The sequence below is a fragment of the Polistes canadensis genome, unplaced genomic scaffold (genome assembly GCF_001313835.1).
Source record: "Polistes canadensis isolate GaletaPanama2010 unplaced genomic scaffold, ASM131383v1 scaffold_287, whole genome shotgun sequence".
Classification (NCBI taxonomy): domain Eukaryota; kingdom Metazoa; phylum Arthropoda; class Insecta; order Hymenoptera; family Vespidae; genus Polistes; species Polistes canadensis.
Genome location: NW_014569834.1, coordinates 88585 through 110583, shown reverse-complemented (window position 1 = coordinate 110583; position 21999 = coordinate 88585). Strand labels below are relative to the sequence as shown.

Below are 21999 nucleotides of genomic sequence, written 5' to 3'. Positions count from 1 at the left end.
TAATAATGTGTGCAATTTATTGATATATGCAATATATACATTTTAACATATATTATTTGTATATATATATATGTATATATAATAGAAAAATAGTTGTGTTTTAAAAATATAATAAAATTATACATACATACGTGTTTGCTTATATGTGTATGTATATATCGATTATCACTAATGTTGCATTGCGTCATAATAAAAATGTGTCAGAGGATAAAAAGTTATTGTTTATATCACTTTAAATTATAAATTTAATAATAGTATTTATTTGAATAAATGTCTGTGTGTAGTTCGTGTAGTTTAATTTTTTACTATTTCATGATGGTTAGAATAACGTTATTGACTGATAACAAATGTCAATTTATTTCTATAACCTCAGAATAAAATATATTTGTTAAATAAAATTTTTTATTATTTATCAATCTCTGTTAATAGAGAGATAATACATTGTAATAATATGAAAACAAATAGGAATCAATGAATAATATAATAAGTTACATTCGTAAATTATTTTTTAAAATGAGTTCTGACGAAGAGTATAATATAGCGGCCAGATATAAAACGGTTAGAAAACGTTTAGATAGTCTTGGTTATCAACAAGCACTATCTTTGGATGCTCTTCCATTAATTGAACGCTTACTGGCTGATCTTATTCAAACTACAGAAAGCTTGAAACATTTTAAAACTGTTGCGCAAGATAACATTGAAGTACGTACATAAATGTATAATATTATTTGTATCGACTAACTCTTGTCCGCTTACAAAACATATCACTTTCACAAACTATAAGAAGTTTACTGAAGTTTACCAAACAATTGATAGATAAGAAAATATTTCAATCCCAATCAAAGTTAGTTACAAATGTCAAAATCAATTCACATTCTTTTTTAAATATTTTCCCAAAATTATCCTATTGTTATTATTATTACTGTTATTATTATTGGAAGATTAATAATGGATTATTATATTCTTTTTTAAATTGTCTACAGGCATGTAACCAATTGCAATTAATAATTGATCCATATAAATGCGACAATGCAAGATTAGTTCAGGAATGTAATCAACTTCATTTGGATCTGATAGAAACAGAAGAAACGTATCAAAAACAAATTAAAGATTTGAAGAAACAGGTGTACAAATTAGAATGCGAGTGTAACGACCTGCAATTAGCTTCTTCTAGAAATTTACAAAAAATAAAGGATCTTGAAATTGAATCAGCTAAGAAGTCGAAGAAGATATTAGATCTCCAAGGGAAATGTTTGAAACCGATTATAAGCAATGTAGGAATCGGTAAGAAATTTATTATATATTATTTTTTTTTTTTTTTTAATCTAGGTTTTTGTTTTTAAATCTTTATTAAATACATTTTTCTAGGTAGCAAAAAGCGTCCTTGTTATCCGTTAAGAAGACCCGTTATAGAAGCTGAGCCATTACCGAATATAGGAAGTACCCACAGTACCTTACCTAGTTCTCATTCCGTTGAGCCAAAAATATTAGATTTATTAAGCATGGCAGATCATAGAATGAGCTGTCTAAGCCACGAGGTAACAAAACTTAAAGGAGAACTTTCATTACAAACTGATAATGTATACACTTTACAAAATCAGGTATGTAAAATATGTCCAGTTTGTTTAACTAAATGATTTTTTTATATTACCTTTAATTGATCAATTTAAATATTCAATATTGCAGTTAACAACAAAAGAAAAAGAGATAATGAGACTGAAAAAATTGTTAGAGGGTGGTCGACCATACAGTGCTGTCGTCAAGGATTGTCTTTGTAAACAAGTTGATAAGATGCATGTTGCATCCAATGATGCTGATGAAAATATTGATTTAAAGACTATTTTACAAAATAAACAAGAGTTAGAGCAACAGTTAAAAGGTAAGAACGTATTTTTAACCATTTGAGATAGTAATTGTCGATATGATTTTTTAAAGATTTTTTGGATTCAAATGATTAAATATATCTTTTATTATATATAATAATTTATGAAATTTTTCAGAAGCTGTAAATAAGCAACACGAAGTTATGTCCCAAGCAATGAAACTCGCCGAACGAAATGAAGAATTAGAAAAAGAGTTAAGGGATATAGATCACATTGCATTAGCGGTAGAAGCTGATTGCAATTCTGCAGTTAAGGAAAATAACAGAAGAGTTTATAGACTTCAGGTGTATATATGATTTTTATAAGAAATATTATTTATTATTCGATTGTGGGGACAGATTTTACTTAATATTTTCTATTGAATATTTCAGGAAAAGTTAGAAGATGTGATGGAACAAGTCCACTGTTTAGAAACAGAGTTAGCAATGAAACGTAGAGAAGTGCAAGAATTGACGGCAGATCTTGAAGCGAGTAAACTTGAAAAACGAAACATTCAACGTACGTTAGAATCCACGTTAGAAGAAAAGAAAAGAATTACTAATAAAATTAATCAATTAACAATAATAGGTATGTCTTTTAAGATTTTTATAATACCAGTTTCTCTGTAACAACATTTAATTATATTGTTGATTATTATAGAAAAAAGTTTAAATGATGAAATAGAAAGATTATCGAAAGAGAATGAATCTCAGAAGCAAGATATTATACAATTACAATATACAAATAAAATATTGAGAGAACAATTAGGTTCAACTAAAGTTATGGAAGGTGCTAGCGTAAATGATTTGAAGCAATTAAGAGAAAAAGGTGAAAAAAATGATCAAAACAGAGGGAAGAAAAGTATGGGAAGTAGAACAGGTAATATACATTTTGTTTCCTGTTAACCATCACTGAGAAGATCTGATTTAAATAATTTTGTTATTTTTATAGATGCAGAAGATAGGGAGTACTCGTCATCCTCTCAAGAAATAAATATCGACAGAGAAAATGATAGAGCATCTGAAAACATGCGAAAATTAATTATTGAAAAAGATTTACAAATAGATAATGTAAGTATAAATCATATTAATTAATATAAATATGAATTTTCTTAATATATTTATTATATTTCATTTGTTAATCATAAAATATATAAATTTTAGTTACAACAAAGTATAAAACAATTGGAAAACGAACGAGATTACTTCAGAAATGAATGCAATTGCTTGAAGCACCAGAAAGATGAAAGTTCTAATAAAGAAAATGTAAGATTAATTTTTTTTTGTATGTATATATTAATTTTAAATAAGTATTAAAATATAATTTTATAATTATTGTATAAAAAATAGGTTGAATTGTGGACGAGGTCGTATGAATTAAGGTGTCAATTAAATGAAAAAGAAAAAATAATCTTTGAATTAGAAAAGGAGAAAAACGATTTGTACCACGAAAAGAAAGAATTGGAAACACAACTGGAAATTTGTAAGAGTCAACAAAAAAGATCTTGCGCGTCCGGTGCAGTTGGTACCAGCAGTATGCATCCATCTTCTACGTTGTCGCATGACATCGGCACAGAAACTACAAAAGTAAGTAGAAAAAAAGTTGCGTTAGAAATATTATTCCATTAGAAATATTTGATAATAGAAATATTTCTTTCGCAGGTAATGCTGGATTCTTTAAGTCGTGAAAGGGATACAGCTAGAGCAGATGTTCAACGTTTGATAGAAGAACGTGACGCGTTATACGAAAGACTTAAGGTAATTTTATTATCAATAGTATATATATACATTTAACATAAAAAATCATATTAATAAAGAATTGTTTTGCAATAGGGAGCACAAAGAGGAACTGTAAATGGTTACGACGATCAATTAGAAGATTTGCAAGAAGAATTAAGAAGAACCAAACAAGAATTAACCGTACAACGTACACAATTTTTTCAACTTAGGTATTACATTGATTTTTTTTAATAAATAAAATTTATAAATAATACGTATTTTTTTTATATATATGATTACATTTTTTAAAAATAATTAAAATAAAGAATTTATTATTCAGGGCATTACAGGATCAAACGGATCAAGCGCTAGGAGATATACAGGGTCAATTAACTCAATCCGAGACGGAATTAAATAAGGCGATAGATCGTAATAGAAATATGGAGCAACAGCATTTACAACTTGACAATCAAGTGAAGGAGTTGAAACAAGAAATCAATAATCTTCACACAAATATGGCGCATTTGGATCGAGAAAAAGATCAATTATTAGTTAGTATCATTTATATCATATTAATAATTGTAATATAATTCAAGAATGTTATTACAATTATTTCGTTTTTTCTTATTAGATAGTGTTAGATGAAAAGACTGAAAAGATCGTCGCTTTGGAAAGAGAATTGATACACAAAGAGCAACAAGCAAGTAGCATGGAACAACAGATGCGGGATCTACGACATAAAAATGAGTAAGTACATTCAATATTTTTCATTAATACAAATCGTATCATTGCAAATTATGGCACAGTTTAAGGATTAGGCCATAATCCGTAATATATTATAATAATACATAATATACTATTAAATTCTATATACAATAATTAAAGTACACATTGATATTTAATAAATAAAACTATACAAGAACTTAAAAAATATTAAATAGCCTATTAGAAATTGCACAGATATTACTATTTACATTATTAAATATTGTTAAACCACGTTTCTTCTTTTGTTTTTTTTTTTTATACAGTTTGAGCCTGAGATTTGTTTCACGTTATAATTAATATTTCGAATATTCAAGGATTGATCATTTTGATGTTACTATTCAAAAGTCTAGCTAACGTCACAGTTGGCGGTTGACATTCACCTGATGACACCACATTGCTACTTTCCATTTCACTCGCATCTAAACCATCCGTAACTCTTTTATAACCCGGACGGCATTCGCAAATGGCTTTTGGCTGTGACTCCTCATTAACCCACAACTCGTTTTTCGGAATTCTCCTTGCCACCAACCATTCCCCTGCCGTACATGGTCCTTGAGTGTACAATTTGTAACATTTTTTATCCATTAATACCATCCCCGGTATATTTTCACAACTATTACTATCGTTATCGTTTTCCATACACTTGTCAGTATTTTTTAAATCATTGGTACAACCACACAATCCATTGTAACTTATTCCATCGATGGACGGTCGTACGTTGTAATCATAGGATACAACTTGTCCATTTGGACATGGTCCTTTAGTACCGATCTTATAACACGTATTTTCTTCGGGAAAATATAATCTTCTTCTTCTGCAAGGTATTTCTACACAATTAGATGTGTTAGTTATCATGTAACCATTTTCACAAGGGCCTTTCGTATAAAGTCTGTAACATAATCCATCCTGATAGAGTACATGATTGATTTTACATTTACATTTCGCACGTATCACATTTTCCTCTTGATGATTGGTGTCCGTTGCATCAACAACAAACTGATGACCCTTTGGACATGGTCCAATACTTCCTGTTAAAATAACATGATCAAATATAATTAGATCCCATTAGTAGATTATTATTTCCCTTATAATATCAATCAAATTACCTAATTGATAACACATTCCAGTTGATTCGTGGTAGTGCGGTAATTTAGGATGACAACCACATACACCACCAGGTAGAAATAATTCCCCTGGTTCAGTGCATGGACCTTTCGTGTAATGTTCATGACACCCACCAACACTTCCAAGCCAATAATATCTTCCTAATTCACCTGTCATCGAACAGGAACACTTAGCTAATCCGTCTTCTCCTAAAATTAAAAGTTCACCTCGTGGACAGGGTCCTTTGGTAAGTTTAGAGTAACACTTGTTATCTCTTGGCCAATAAACGTCCCCAATTTTCGAACAACTTTCTGGTTCTCGACAGATACCCCAACGTCGTTTAGAATTGAGACTATTAAACCGATAAAAAAGACAATCAAAAACTGTACATAATAAAAAAGGAAATACGAATCACCTTCGTTAGAATCGACAGATTATACTGACCTAGTTTTAGCATGAATTTCTGGAACTGGTGCAAAGTATTGTCCTCTTGGGCAAGAAGATCTTGTAAATATTGGATAACAAAGTGCATCTCTTGGAGATTGTGCTGTCCCTGGTGGACATCTGCATTCTGCTATCGTTCCAGCACCTCCTGCAGCTGGACCCAATTCCATTGTCTCGGGACAGGGTGCTCCAATCTGATCGACACATTTTGTTATAAATTTCATCTACCTTTTCTTTTATTAAAAGATAAACACAGGATACAACAAATTGATACTAACTTGAAATATTTTATAACATTTCCCATCGGGTGGCCAGTATAATAATTGCCATCCACGTGGTTGTAGGGCACAGGGATTGTTAAGTGGATCTGCCCAAGGTGGTGGCATTATCACTGCTTTAATATTTATTATTGTGATGCACAAAATAATAATCTTCAATAGATTTTTCATCCTGCTAAAAAAGAAATATGAAATATTCGGGATTATTATAATTTGATTAGATGATTAAATGATCTAATGTAAGATGAAATGAGGGCAGGGGGGGGGAAAAACAAAGGATGTAAAATTAAATAGTAAAAATAAAATCAAATGATTCTACTTTCACCGATTCGCTATGGCAATGGCATTGTCCTTCGTAGGCAGAGCACAGATAAAGAATATGCTTACAGAATGAGAATAACATTTCGTTTCTTCGTTTTAAATGCTTTTTATGTCACGGACACAACACGTACGAAATCTTTTCAAAATACCTAATCAAAATGTACTTTCATTTTTACGATACAATTTCATTCTTTTTTATTTTTCATTAATAAATATATGATTTTATTTATTATTATTATTATTTTTTTTAAATACATTTTCGCGTGTGCATCATTCGCGTTTTGTTCGGTAAAAATTTGATGACATCTTCTCTTTTCTTTTCTTTTTATTTTTCTTTTAATTTACTCGTGTATCAAAACACGAATAAATAACAACATTTTTACGAGAATGGAAATAAAAAAAAGGAAGATTCGTAAAAATGTGCATATATATTTGGGGTACTATCATAAATCATTATTATTACATAATCATCTAATTGGTTGTTACCGTTCAAGTTTGTGAAGCGCTTCAATCTTACATCACAACTTTCACATTCGTGGTATTTTAAATCGTAAGATGTTACGATAAAAAACTACTTTGTTTAATAGATTAACGAATCAAAAAAAAAATTACAAGCATTAATTATTATAATATTATTTAATTATTATCGTACAAATTGTCATATATTTATTTATTTCTTTTTTTTTTTTTACAATTAGATCGCGATACACGAAACCAAAATTTTATTTTACTTCTTGATCCGAGATCGAAAAAAGAAAATAAAAAAATCAAAAACGAAATAATAATAGTAGAAGAAAGTATAGAATACATTCCCATGGAAACAAGAGTGTATTTTTCGAAAATGTCGGCTACAAAAATATGATATTAAATTAATCGTATGCGCGAGACAGACACTTCGTGCGAATTGAAACCCAAAAGAAAAAGAAAAAAAAGAGAGAGAAAAAAAATGTCCAATTAACACGATCAACGATGAAGAAGATTTCAAGTACTGTTAATCGATAAAAAAAAAAAAAAAAATAATAAGTTATCACAAGTTATGGATCCTTGTTGCATCGTGTGTCCTCATTGTTTTTTACCACGTGCGGAATACATTCAGTATAGGTACGAAGTTATAATTAAAGGACAAACAGAACGAAACAATAAAAATATAACAAGGATTTTATTATTATATATCGCAAAAACTGGACACACATGCACACGCGTACGCACACTCTCTCTCGTTGGTTTTATTTTTTATTTTTAAATGTACACGTGATTATATAAAGAGAGATAATATTCTATGCAAGAAATAATCCTCCCTCTTCCCCCCTGATGAGATTATTATCTAGCTGGTTGTAGGAAATTAAATTAAAAAAAAAAAGAAGAAGAAGAAGAAAGTAACCAACTTGTAATATAATTTGTACAACAAACTTATTCTTTCTTTTTCTTTTTTTTTTATCTAATCAAAATTGCATTAAATATTATATTATTAACTTACGTATCCTATAATCGATCCACGTGTGTGTGCGAAGGAATAAAAAATATTTGTGATCTCTGTTGTAAGTAAATTTATATTTCATATAATATTGTTCATATCTCTCTTTCACGATAAAACACAATTCAAAATACGGTGGAGTGTGGGTGGGGTGGGGGGTGGGTTGGTTATTGGGATAATATAAATTTCAAACGAAATGAATTGATTAATTTTGTTTGTACGATTTAACGATCGACATCGTAGATTAATATTTAAAAAAAGAAAAAAACAAAGAAAAAATAGAATGACGATTACGATGACGATGATTAAAAGTAAAGAAAAGCTTATGGGGGGTTCTTGCCGGCCCGGAGACCGCGTTCAGACTGAAACTGAACGTGGAATTCCGTGATATTCGTTTGACTCTGCTTGTATTTCTTCTTTAGCCATTGCACAGTTACCTAACTCGTTCGTTACTTTGGAAACAAGATATATATATATATATATATATATCCAATTTAGTGTGTGTGTGTGTGTGTGTGTGAGAGAGGGTGGGTGGATTGATTATTATGTCTTTTTCTATACAAGAATTCTTCGTCATTTCGTTTGTGAATCTTTGCATTTCTAAACTGGAAAAACCACCACCTCGTTCACGAATGGAATGTATACTGAATCAGAATCCGCATTCTCTTTTACACCTTCATTGTTAATCCCAATTGCACTTTCACGGTATCTTAACATGACAATGAATGAATGAATGAATGAATGAATGAATGAGTTGTTGAATTTATGCATCTCATCAAAGACATTTGTTTATCAATTGATATTGTTTCAAAATTAAAAGAAAAATCGAAAGAAAATATTGAAATTGAAATTGCAAATGAAATTCTATTTAGAAACCTAAGCAAAGGGGTATAGATAAATGATCGGGGGGGGGAGGGATCAAAAAACAAAAATGAAATCATCATCATCATTTTCACAAGGTATCTCGTAACTTTTTATATTGCACATTACGAATACCATAAAGAGTAATATTACAACATAGGTATTCCCTATAAGAAATCATTCTTATAATTCGTAAAAGGTAACAACACGGTTGGTGCTCTCGATTAGAAAAGTAGCCTTGGATGATGATGATGATGATGATATTCGATCGAAAATATTCATTTTAATGCTTTCGTTATTTATTTTTTTTTTATTACTATTATTATTTAATATTGATGCAATACACCGTTCGATAGGAATTCGTAGACGATTGTAACGGTTCGATAAGAGGATGAAATTACATGGGATTCTTTTACTTCTTCTTTCCTTTCCCCTCCCTTTACCCCTTTACCTCGCCACTATTACCTTGTCGTTCTAAGTTAGAAGATTAAAACGGTTCTTTCTTATGCAGCTTCTCTTAGCCCTAAAACACGCGTCAAGTGGGTTTCGTGGAACCGTGCAATGCCCTTTGCTTATAACGGTACGCTGATGTAAGAAATAAAGAAGAAAAAAAAAAAGAAAAGAAAAGAATGAAAGGTTTCTGAAGGGTCTCTCTCCCTTTCGTGATGATTTTGACATAAAAGAAGAGAGAGATCATCACCACCGCACGTGTGTGAAGATCTTCACGCATTTTTTTTATTCTTATCTGAATAATAAGAAATACCAAGAAGAAAAAATGAGGAGCGTGATGGTGTATTGAAATGTGTTCAGGCCGATGCACTCTCTCGTTCTTGGTGAACAGTCAACAACCATTGAATATGACTGGTTGGTTTGTTGCTTGCTAGATAAATTATTGTATTATTTTATAATGCAAAATGTTTTTATCCATTTCTATAGTTGATTTGAAAAATGAGTTTGTTAGTTAGTTTGTTGGATAGATATAGAATGAAAAAATTGATGGTTTATAAATGTGAAAGGTTTTTTCAATCCTATGTATACAGTTTCAAAGAAATAACTCTTTGCTATCGAACGAGAATGAAAGTATATTTTATACGTTTCCTCTCAAGGACAGAAACTAACGGGACGATACGATCTTCTCTTCTAATAACTTTCGTTCTTTATGTTGGTTTTTATCTTTATCCTTGCTCTGGCATCATCATCATCATCATCATCATCATCATCATCATCATCATCATCATCATCATCATCATCTTCTATCTATCTATATTTTTTGATTATTTCTTTGTCAATTTGTATTAAATGTTATTTTAAGAATTATTATATTACATTCTTTTATACAAATTTGATTTTAAAACACCATACGCGTATCGTACTAAAGTTAAACGTTAAATGGGGAATAATCTTGGGTAGATCTTTCAACGAGACTCATTTAAATTCATCATGCACTCTCGTCTCGCGTTAACTCTGAACGTGAACTTGAAGAAGGGGGAAACCTCTAACCGATTTTTCATTCCTTCATATAGTCGTTCGTTTAAAATCAAAATAAATGCATCGTTGAGTATTTCACGGATTATATCTTTGTTATCTTTGAATGAAAAGTATATAATGAAAATATTACAAATTGTTTTCTTAAAGTAAAGGTGGGTGGGTGGGTGGTTGGATGTGGTGGTCATACCATTAATAATTGTTATGATTAAATTACGTAATAATATAAAAGAAAATTGAATTTCTAATTGATTTTTTATGGTGGGATAAAACGTTAAGAGACATTTATAGTAATTACCGGATATATCAGGAAAGTGGCGTTGTTCATAACGTTTGATACTTTCCCCACGTGGTGGTATATGCATTATTTTTCTTTCTATTTATTTATTCATATTTATTCATTTATTTTTATTTAATTCTACCATCTATAAGATAACACCTCTCATACTAACTTTCTTTTTGAATAGAAGTATTCAATGTAACTCTATTTCTAAACTTTTCCTCTCTTTCTTTCTTTCTGCTTTATAAGTGTGTGTGTGTTTAAGTTGTGTCAACACGATAGAATTTAAAAATGACCGTAAATGTGCAAAATATTTCAACTAGTTTTGAAAGATCAACTCTCAGTTTTCACTTTCGCCCATGACGAGATGCGTAATTCACGATTTTAGATTAAAATGGACCTGTGCGAGGTGAGTGTAAAGGAAGCTGTAGGTTTGCTTGTAACAGAAAACAAGAACAAGAAAGACGACGACTACGACGATACGAGAGAAAGTATCTTTTTAACGTTCTTGATGAAATCTCTCGCCTTCTTTTACCTTTTTTTTTTTCATATATATATTTTTTTCCTTTATATATATCTTATTGCAATCATCGTTACGATTACGCAAGTATCTTTTCGCAGGACTCGCATAATACAATAAGAATTTCGATCAAACGTGATTTTATTTTATTTTTATACTGAATTAACTAGCTAATAATTTGCAAATCAATTTGCTATACAAATTTTGTGGAATATATTATAATATTAAAATAATATTTTTATATTATAATTTCTAAACTAATGATGTATATTGCAATGCAAAGAATTTAATTTACAAATATATATATATATATATATAAATCCAAGTACGTATATTATTGTTACAAACGTATAATCTTTTTTTTTTTTTTAGAAATGATCATCTATGACAATGTTGAATAATTAAAGTCAATTAAGTATTTCATTCATTAGAATCAATCTACCGAATTGCCCTTGTCCCTATTTCGTGAACGTTGCACAGTTACGAAACAAAAAATTACGTGATGATTATCGTACGCGAAAACGAGACAGGAATTTTAAAAAATAATGTCATGGGATTTGTCTCTGTGTGTATATTAACTTGTTAATAGTCTACTTTAAATATGTTTGAATTATTTTCTTTGTTCTTTTTTTTACAGAATATGCATCGACCAAAGCGCGGAATACGAACGTCAATTCAGATCTCTTCAAATTGAGGTGAAAAATTGTCAAAGACAATTGGATACTTGCAACAACGATCGTGAAAATGCTATACAAGAGAATCGTCGTTTGCAGGACGATTTAGCAGCTGTTATGTGCGAGGTAAGAAATCTTCAACACGAATTGGAATCCTCGCGTGCCGAATCCTACGATTTGAAGAGACAATTGCAAACTTATGTTAGCGAAGTACGACGTGCTGAAGAAATGTTGAACAGAAAGGTAAACACGTTCAAATAGATAAATCGTTTCTTATTTTTTTCTTTGTATTTTTAACATATCTAATAAATTATTAATTTAATTCTATCAATATATTAACAGGAAAACGAAAGAACGGAGATGTTGAATCATTTCAGAAGTTTAAGCTTGGAAGCCACGGTATTGGAAAATAACAATCACAGTTTGGAATCGGAAGCTGCAGAAGCAAGAGGAGCACTTCAAACGGCTAGAGATCGTTTGATAGATTTAGAAAGACAATTAGTCGATAAGGATTGTTTGATTAGAGGCTACGAGACACAGGTATACATGTTTTACGTTATTACATATTACAACAAATCCGTAAAACATATTCTAACAAGGATTCCATACGATTCTTGTTAACACCGATATTTTTTAATTCGTAAACTTTCTTGTATAACAGTTGGTTGAAAAGTTGATCTTTACAACTGAGTAGTTCAAAAAATATTGGTGGTCAAGGTTGTATGGAAAACTATTGTAAAATAATTATCTTTATACGAGATTGATGTTTTTCTTTTTTTATTTAGATAAGTGAATTAACGCAAAGCGTTGCTAGCATGGAAACACAGTTACGGCAACAAACAGATCAGAGACAGAGAGCAGAAGCTGATTTGAGTGCAGTAAGGGACTTATGTATTAAAATGGATCAACAAAAGGATTCGCTTATGCAACAACTTGAAGATAAAGATATGATGAAAGCACAGGTGACGATATTTCTTTTACAAATGTATTGATACGATTAATTAATTAATTTTTGTTTGAGAAATGCGGAGGTGATGCATCATAGTTTGTTAAACATTAACAGAATTATTTAGAATATTCCCTACTATACTTGTTTAGTATGTTTTCATGAAAAATTTCTTAATATTGTTTGATTGTTTAGTACGACACGCAGTTGGTAAGATTGAGAACCGAACAGGGTGTTATCCAAGATCAAATGGATAGAGATCGTGCAACGATCGAACGTTTAGAAGCTTTATTGGATCAAGCAAGACAGGAATCTATTAAAGTTCAAACAACAAATCAAGAATTGCAGAATGAAATGTCGAGACTTAAACAGAAGATATCTGAACTTCAAACAACTTTGTAAGAATTCCTTTCGATCGATAAATCGAATTAAATTCATTCTTTTCAATGTAATTACATTATGTATCTATTTTAAAATTTAGATCTAACGAGTCTTTAGAACTTAGACAGTATCAAACTCAAGCTGCCGAGTACAGCAAACAAATCAGCGAGCTTCGTAGACAAGTTACAAACGAAAGATTTGATCGCGCTAAAAAAGATGAAGAAAATCGCAGGTATTTCTATTTATATTATAATAAACATATAAAAGAATTTTATTTCATTAGTTTGACGGTCTCGTATGATACGTTTAACGTGTCAAAGAATGTTAAGAAAAATCATTTAATTTTGTGTACTAATATTTTGTTATGTTTTTCTTTTTATTTTATTTTTTTTCCTCTCTTTACAGATCATTCAATTCGTCGCCAGATAGTTTTAACGTAGACTTAAACGTGGTCATATAAGAAATAAAATTTAATATATAATAAATCTATATATATATATATATATTCGTTGATAGATGTTTGAGTGAAGAAAAAGTGAAGGAATGTGGTTGCCGTACACCGTCATCTAAGGCAATCAATTTAGAAGCAAGAATATCGCCAGGAATATCGAGTAAAGAATACATGAATTCGGGTATTTGCAATTACTCAGAAAATAATAATAATAATAATACAATTTGGCCTTGAAACAATTGACTTATGAGAAGTACATATTGATAATGCATATATACGAATACTCCAACAATTTTATTATTGCTATCTAGATGGTGGGAATGAATCCACAGCTAAAATTCGAGTAGATTTACCTGAGAAGATGATTTTGACCGATGACGTTACGATGGTAAAGAATATAAAATGCAAATACAGAATTTTATTAGAATATCTGTAATAATATTATATATATATATATTACATAGATTTTCTTTTATTTATAAAGCAGGAACCAATTGTTGCGTCTACACCTAAAAAGTATATGAAAAAGAGTTATTCTATTTCTTGTTGTATGAACAATCTCTCACAGGATACGGCGAATGTTAAAACTGTGATTAATGAATCGCCAGATCAGAATATTATATCATTTCAATTATCGAAGCATTCTCTTAACGAATTCTGCGATAACAATCCTAATTGTTTGCAATTTACAACGTGTCGATGTACAAGCACACAGTATATGGAAATTTATGATGAATCTTTTATAATATCAGGTCAACGTCAATTGTTCAATGAATTAGAAATGCCTGAGAATATTGTTCCTTGTGCAGTAAGAAATGATTCAACAAATGATAATCTAGAGAAACCTGCAAAATCTATACTTAATATTTATGATAAATTCAATAAGAATATTACTAACGATATGAACGATACAATTCGAGGTCTATACGTTAGAAATATAACTGAATTATTAGGTGATAATAATAATAATAATAGCGTTTCGTATCAGGATAGAAATTGGAAATGTTATTCTCCAATTATAAATGAGGATTCGAAACGTCCCGAAGAATATTTCAAGTTGGATTCTTTACCTGATACAAAACTAATATCACCTGGCATAAGAAAGGTTCCTACGAATATGGAAACTAAACGAATACCATCATACAAACATAAAAAATGTAAATGTGTGTACAAGAATAAAAATTACAAATATTTGAGCGACACTATTACAAAATCGATCGCAAAATATTCAGATATAAATGAATGTTATGAAATAAATTCACAGGAAGTTCGTAAAAGTAATCAGAATTTGTCGGACAATATATGGAAAGAAAAAACGAGAGATCCTGATGGTTTTATATCACTAGATACGATAATGAATAATGATTTACCAAATAATAATAAGTATAGTCAAGATGATACCATAGTAATAGCATTTTCCAAGCCTAAATTTACTCAAGTTTTATCAGAGATAAAGGAACATACAAGGAGTTTAGAAAAACAAATTGAAAGTATAAATAATATTATACAAAATATAACTGTTTTATCAGAAGAAGCTGCTCCTTTATCGTCGAGAAGACAAAATCTGCCAGTATTTTATGAAAATATATCTAGACTTACAAATGGATCGCAAACCGAAGAATTCGTCGACATAAATAATAATAATAATAATAATAATGAACAAATAATAGAAAATAATTGGTGTAAATGTATAAAGAAACGACATGCACTTTCAACGTCATCGTTAATAAAATCTTCCGCCTGTCAAAACCCGATTGCCACGTTTTTGGATGAAAAATTAATAAAACAAGATGACGATAACGTTGTCCGTTTTACACGAGAACAACAACGTCCAGAATTAAAAGAAAATTTATCGCATGTAGTAGAAGAAATGAAAGAACAAAAACTTTCAAGTAAAGAAATAAAAAAGCAAAAAGAACCTGACCAAATGAATCCTGAAAAAAGTGCACCTTATAAGAATGACGAATTAGAACGAGTACCTTATTTGCATAAAAAACAACCTAAGTCGTTCATTAGAAAAGATAAAGTTAAATCGAAAACTAAAGACAATTATTGCGATCAGCCAAATTATAACACTGCCACCATTCCGTACAATTCCACGACGAAGAAGACTAAAGTATCTAATGACGATACGATTTATGATTTATATTTACAAACTACATTTACACAATCGTCCAATTTTCAAATAGTTGCTGCCACTTCAATATCGTCTATTAAATTAAATTTAAATAGCACAGGAAGTAATGATGATCTCGTTAAAGTAAAAAAGAAATCTAAACTTTCGGTTGACGGAAAGACCGAAGATAAAATTAATAACAAAGTTCCTTTTCCTGATAGATTAGAAGATAATTCTACAACGAAAAACAATTTAAATCCATCTATTTCTATTCAATGTATAACTATAAGTAATTCGTCCATAAACTGCAACGTAGCTGATTCACGAACTAAAGAAATTCAAAATAATTATTTACGTGATAATGTTAATCAGAAGAAAGTAATTAAAAGTAATAAAAAGAGTAATAAATTTAAATTTAGGAAAAGTTAAGATTTCTGCTTGCATCAAACTATAATATTAATAATAATAATAATAATAATAATAATTAATAGTAGTAATAATAAAAAATAGACGAACACGCCTTTCGCTTTATTTGGAATAAAGCAACTATAATACAACTAATTATCAATCTATCGATCAGCAATATAGAAAGTATAATTTATTATACAAAATATATCAAATTAAAAAATTACTCTAACATATAATTCCTATCGTAAGAATTAACAAGATGATTCTCAAAAGTTAGATTCACAGATAATTCCATTTAAACATAGTAGAATAATAATATAGGATAATCTTCGAAAATAAACTAAATGCAGACTTAAAACATTCCGCTTAAAAATAATGATTTTAAAAAAAAAAAAAAAAAGAAAAAATACCGTCCAATCTCACCATAGTTCTCTAATCGCAAATCCTAGATAAAAATGTTAAATAAAATAATGAAATATATTCTCCACGGATGCAAGCGTTCGCTAAATATAAAAATACTCATCAACGAAGAAAAAACTATTCATAGTGTTCATAGGATTATAAGAAGGACTACCTTTTTAAATATAATTATAATTGTAAAACTGAACTGATATTTAAATAAATGCCATATTATGTTCAATTAGTTTAAACTTGTCAATTTAAATGCATCGTTTAATTCTTTTCTCTTACATGCTTTAGAAAACATAAATAATAAGAAAAAAAAAGAAAAAAAAAAAGAAAACGAAGTATATACCATTGATTTTTTAATAGCACGTTTAAAAAAACTAACAATAACTTAAATGCTTCTTATTTATTCTTTCCACAGAGTCATTTTTGTTTCCATCGACATTTGTATATATACATTTTTCGCACATTTGGGAAAAAGTAGAGGTAATTTTACTTAGATTTTTGTTGAAATTTTAAAAAATTAACACAAAAGCACATGAAAAATATACGATATAATTATTGTATTTAAAGTTGTTTTTTTTTCCTTTCTTTCTTTTCTTTTCTTTTCTTTTTAATAGTATAATATCGCCATTAATTGGCAATACCTGGCAATATAGTACGATAATCAGGATACTCATATCATAATCGCCCAACTATCAATATTTTTCGCTCAATAATAATTAATTACTAATACGCTATTAACACATCCGTACAATACGATGGCAGAACGAATATCATAGAAAATATCCGTTCATTCATTCATTTTTCTTTTAATATATATATATACCTTTTTTTTTTCTTCTTTTCCCCATATCATCATACTTATTTGTTACATGAACCTTTCATTCTTTTACACAATTGTCGTTTATTGATTTATGATCATCGATGATCTCTGTATCAAATGAAATAATATAAACTAAATTAATTACAAATAATAAAATTAAAAAAAAAAAAAATAAGCCTCTGATAAGATTTTCATCCTCCTTTAACGTGATCATCATCAGCTATTAAATTTAGCTGTAGTAGCTTTTATATTTTCTTTTTCTTTAAAATTTATATATTTATATATTTATATGTATAAAATACATAATAGAGGCTCACGTAAGGTCCATTATTATAATAGTTATTATTTGTAATTATTCTTAATGAGCTGATTTTTTGTTTTGTTTAATAATAATACCGCGATCCAGCATTATTCGTAACATTTTAGCTATTACTGCTGCTTGCTGCTGCTTCTTTGCTGAATTCAATGAGTAATTACAAAAATCCTCCATCATCACCATCACCATCCCCTCTTTTTTTTTGCAACTTCTACGTCTTGTCATAATCTATTTTATAGTACAATAGTATTATTCTATTTTATTTTATTTTAATTCTTTTTTTTGTTTTTTGCTTTCCATACTTCGCTCCTCGAACGCTTTCATTTAAACCTTACAACATTATTTTTTTCTTTTTTCGTTTGAAGAAATTTATACACAGACGCCTTAACATCATTATGAATGAAATACAAGTATTATTATTATTTTATTATTATTATTATTATTATTAATAATTATTAATTATTAATTATTATAATAATTATTTACAGTTTATGTATATATTTTATATTATATGTATAAGTTCGAATATTATTAGCTTAATTTAATACGCAAAATGTCACTGGTGTCCTTAAGACGACGATCGAGAAACGATAACGTAAATGCAATCCCTATTGCGAAAGTTTGAAAGATGTTTCGATTAATCATTAAATTTGCTGAACGCTTGCGAAAAAGAAAAAGAGAAATAAAAATAAAAAAATAATAAAAAATATAATAAAAGACGACACACCTTCTTTAAACACAAAATTACATTTTTAATGCACCAAAGAACCGAGTTTTATAATTTCATTTATTTCTTCATTCAGAGATTTTTCAACATTTTAATTTTACCAATAAAAATTTGAGTGGGTTTTTTTAATTTCTTTTTGTTTGCTTTTTATGGCATTTAATCTTTACATCCTATATAATACAATAAGTGTTTTAGAAACACAATATTAATAATATATTTCATTTACGCGAAAAATCAATTATATAAAAATTCCTTTAAAAAATAATAAAAAAAAAAAACTACCTTTGTCATTGCGCTTTTCTTTCTTTCTTTCCTCCTTAATTAAATTAACGAACAATTATTACATCCATTAAAAGTCTATACGTAAACTTTTGCACATTTTTTTTTCTTGCTTTTGTTTGTTTGTTTGTTTGCTTGCTTTTCCTTTCTTTTCTTTTCTTTTTTATTTATTTCGAGCGAAAACAAATCAAAGATATGTTGATTAGACATTTATATACATTGTGCATGGAACTTTGTATCTTACAAACTACATTTGCTCAAGCCTTCAGATTAAAAAATAGAAATATAATCATAATTCATTAAAAAAAAGAAAAAGAAAAAAAAATGATAAGGAACTGACATGATTATAATGAGTAGTTCGACATTGTTAGGCCCTATATGTTGCATGTGAGTGTGTATTTGTGGGATGTGTAATACGTGTTTTTTTTTTTTATACATATAAAGCATTCAACTCTTTCGTAAATCTACGTAAAAAAAAAACTTAATCATAGTTTTGCACGGTTCGTATAAATAATTTAACGTAAAGAAAAATATTACATCGTTAATAGAGATTACCTAATGACAAGGTTGCAACGCGAAAAAAGAAATAATATATAAAATAAAATAGAAAAATAATGACACAATTAACATGAAAATTGGGAAAAATTTCCAAGATATATAAAGTGTTAAGATGATCTAAAACTAGACATTGATATATTCTCGTGCGTACGTGTGCTATAAATTTTGTATTTTTTTTCCTTACTAACATTTGAACTTAACATTTTTAATAATTATTCAATAATAAAAGAAAAAGAGAAAGAGAGACAGATAATAATATTAATAGCCATTTAACAATTGCAGGATGATGACGCGTATGTGTGTGTATGTGTAATAATCATAAGCAAAATAACAATTTTTAAAGAGAAGATAGAAATAGAGAAAGAGAGAGAGATAGATAGAGAGAAATAGAAATAGAAAAAGAGAGAGAAACATATTTGATAAAAAGATAAATTTTATACATTCTAGGTTCTTGGTGGCTTATGAAAAAACATACAATAATATTAATTAATAATTGTGTATAATAATATTGATTACAATTAACTATTAACGTCCGTAAAGTATTTTTTCTTCGACATTTTTGTTTGTTTCATTCATTTTTTGTTATCTTTTCTTTTTGTTATTTTTTCTTATCATTTTTCTTTTGTACACGTTTACTAAAAACATTCGTCTCGCAATCTTGTGTTGAGAAAATAAATATTAATATTAAATTTGAAATCTTATTTCGTTCATTATCACTTAAAGAGTTTTCCTTCTGAATCACCACCTTATCATCTTTAATTACTGTCTGTTTTTTTCGTGTCACTACTAGTTTAATATAGTTCGTTATTAATTATGATCTAAATTGGCAAATTTATTATTTGCTTAATAAGTCGATAGGCCTCTTTTTTATATATGGAACATTATCATTCTTCTTATTTCTTCTTCTTTTCTTCATTTTTCTTCTTCTTCTTCTTCCGGTTTCTTATTTAGATTATTATTATTATTAATATTATTATTATTATTATTATTATTATTAATATTATTATGCACAAAAAGACACAATCCGAAATTGGTGTTTCTTTAAAAAATCCTTACTACTTTAAAGAAACAACTTTCCCACATCACTGCGCGCACGTATATGCATGCGTACGTTGTGTTGTGTGATTTCCATGAACAAGACGAGTTTAGAAAATTAATCACCAAGTCGATCGCTGCTCAGAAAGTTTATTTTATTTTTTTTGTATGAGTTTAGAGGCCTGCATCAAGAGGTCACCTATGACTACTACTGCTCTGATCATTCATGTCGTATAAGACTTGTGCGATCGTCCTTGATGATTCAACGTTACTTAATGCCACACCTGCCAAATGAGGTTCATATGCTCTAAGATGCCTGAAACAAAATGATAATTTAGTTATATTATCATTTCTAAAAACAAAAAAGAAAAAACAAAAAAATGGGTTGTCACTGTATAGTTTAAAACATTTCCTTACCTTCTACCATGCGTTGAGTATATGACTAGGTTTCTGAGAATAAGAGCTGCCGTCAGGCGAATACTTTTGGTCACTGGACCTTCGTTGTCATCCTGTAAAGAAAATTCAAATAGAATTTCGTTAATATTATTTTATAAAAATTTTCATTCAAAACAACGTACAAGATTTAGAACAATGAAGCACACTGTGTTATATATAGCGCTGAAGTATGTACTTCTTGTTGCATGTATTTTTTTTTTCTTTTCTAAAACTACATACATATTTATAAAACAACACACAACAAAAAAGAAAATAATAAAAATTAAATGAAAGCATGCAACGTTTTATATTTCAGCGTTATACATAATTAAACATATTACGATGCTATTACAGTATATTTGTACGAAACATTAGTTATTGCCATGCTTTTTATTACAACACAATGATTATATTATTAATTGATATAATTATTAGCTTTTACTTCATCAATATTTTATTATCCTTTCAAAAACTGATGCCAAAACAATACACATAATATTCTTCTCGGACTACTACATTTACGAATACATGAAGGAATGATGATCGATCTAAAAATAATCAACCCCTAACACGTTGATCGCCACAGGTAAATCGAGCAATGTTTCGTGGCGATAAACGTGTTAAAATTCATTTCAAATTGTCAACTCCCCTAAATGGAAACTTTAATAATAATAATAATAAGCAGCAATTGCAATGATTAAAAAAATGCGTATGTATAAAAAATGTACCAGCACCTAACAGAAGATGGACAAAATATCACTTGGAAAACAAATAAACAATAATAATAATAATAATAATAATAATGCTAACTACGAAATGAAAACGAAATAAAAAACCATGCTCATATAATACTCTGGATATGATAAACAGTAAGGAATATATATATATGTATATGTTGTATAAAAAATCAAAATGGTGCGAAAAAACAAAGAAGATATATGTAAAGCACAAGTATGTAATAATACGAGCAGCACACGAGAGCTGTGGCTGTATCATGGCTCCAAAATCTTCCAATCTTTACCTGTTCTGGTGGAGGGTTTTGCCCAGGTCTGGGAGAAGAAGAGCTTGAAGTGGCTGCAGCGGGCTTGGTTGGCCTCTGCTGCTTTGCCAGTAGAACAAGAAACTCAGTTAAGTTTTATGATATCAACAAATTTCATTGAAGATTTGTGGATATTAAAAGCACACACACACACTTCTTTAAAGTGGCGTTTTATATTTAAGAAATTAAAAACCCTAAATGACAATTACGAACTCTCCATAATCTCTGTTGTCGTTTCTATCTTTCCTATCGAACTGCATAAATAATTCGCAATTGAATTATTATTGCATA

General features: G+C 28.9%; 3 protein-coding genes across 5 annotated transcripts in view; 1 reads left to right on the top strand and 2 right to left on the bottom strand.

Annotated features, from left to right (window-relative positions):
* Positions 1 to 330: 330 nt before the first annotated feature.
* On the top strand, positions 331 to 16109 carry LOC106791132 (centrosomal protein of 135 kDa). Its single transcript, XM_014756539.1, has 22 exons — positions 331 to 702; positions 984 to 1284; positions 1369 to 1601; positions 1687 to 1879; positions 2001 to 2167; positions 2255 to 2450; positions 2523 to 2741; positions 2814 to 2932; positions 3026 to 3127; positions 3212 to 3448; positions 3524 to 3619; positions 3695 to 3810; positions 3921 to 4131; positions 4212 to 4327; positions 11750 to 12029; positions 12129 to 12326; positions 12572 to 12748; positions 12928 to 13130; positions 13214 to 13345; positions 13630 to 13745; positions 13876 to 13952; positions 14052 to 16109. Exons 1-22 carry the CDS (start codon positions 472 to 474, stop codon positions 16107 to 16109), a joined length of 5778 nt encoding a protein of 1925 aa, XP_014612025.1. The 5' UTR covers positions 331 to 471.
* On the bottom strand, positions 4488 to 8675 carry LOC106791159. Of its 3 annotated transcripts, none has more exons than XM_014756597.1 (5): positions 7970 to 8675; positions 6172 to 6343; positions 5894 to 6087; positions 5452 to 5801; positions 4488 to 5373 (listed from the first exon to the last, which is right to left on the bottom strand). In XM_014756597.1, exons 2-5 carry the CDS (start codon positions 6340 to 6342, stop codon positions 4655 to 4657), a joined length of 1434 nt encoding a protein of 477 aa, XP_014612083.1. In that variant the 5' UTR covers position 6343; positions 7970 to 8675; the 3' UTR covers positions 4488 to 4654. The 3 variants fall into 3 exon arrangements, with proteins under 3 accessions (XP_014612083.1, XP_014612084.1, XP_014612082.1); XM_014756598.1 differs by having other exon boundaries at positions 6172 to 6346; positions 7970 to 7990; XM_014756596.1 differs by lacking the exon at positions 7970 to 8675 and having other exon boundaries at positions 6172 to 6541.
* Positions 16110 to 20403: 4294 nt separating the features above from the next.
* LOC106791142 (AT-rich interactive domain-containing protein 2) overlaps positions 20404 to 21999 on the bottom strand; it is a 30783-nt gene continuing 29187 nt past the window's right edge. The window contains exons 16-18 of the mRNA XM_014756560.1: positions 21691 to 21768; positions 20652 to 20743; positions 20404 to 20550 (exon numbers count right to left, since the gene is read on the bottom strand). Coding sequence (XP_014612046.1) covers positions 20430 to 20550; positions 20652 to 20743; positions 21691 to 21768 — 291 coding nt within the window. The 3' untranslated portion in view covers positions 20404 to 20429. The remainder of the gene's footprint in view (positions 20551 to 20651; positions 20744 to 21690; positions 21769 to 21999) is intronic.

What these genes read in the sequence shown, in the direction of transcription:
- LOC106791159 (XM_014756597.1), bottom strand. Translation starts at nt 6,342, where the DNA reads ATGAAAAATCTATTGAAGATTATTATTTTGTGCATCACAATAATAAAT. An exon ending in AATGTTATAAAATATTTCAA is followed by an intron (nt 6,088 to 6,171) that starts GTTAGTATCAAT and finishes TGTGTCGATCAG; the next exon opens with ATTGGAGCACCCTGTCCCGA. An exon ending in TGGAATGTGTTATCAATTAG is followed by an intron (nt 5,374 to 5,451) that starts GTAATTTGATTG and finishes TTATTTTAACAG; the next exon opens with GAAGTATTGGACCATGTCCA.
- LOC106791132 (XM_014756539.1), top strand. Translation starts at nt 472, where the DNA reads ATGAATAATATAATAAGTTACATTCGTAAATTATTTTTTAAAATGAGT. An exon ending in TAATCAATTAACAATAATAG is followed by an intron (nt 2,451 to 2,522) that starts GTATGTCTTTTA and finishes TGATTATTATAG; the next exon opens with AAAAAAGTTTAAATGATGAA. An exon ending in CGTTATACGAAAGACTTAAG is followed by an intron (nt 3,620 to 3,694) that starts GTAATTTTATTA and finishes GTTTTGCAATAG; the next exon opens with GGAGCACAAAGAGGAACTGT.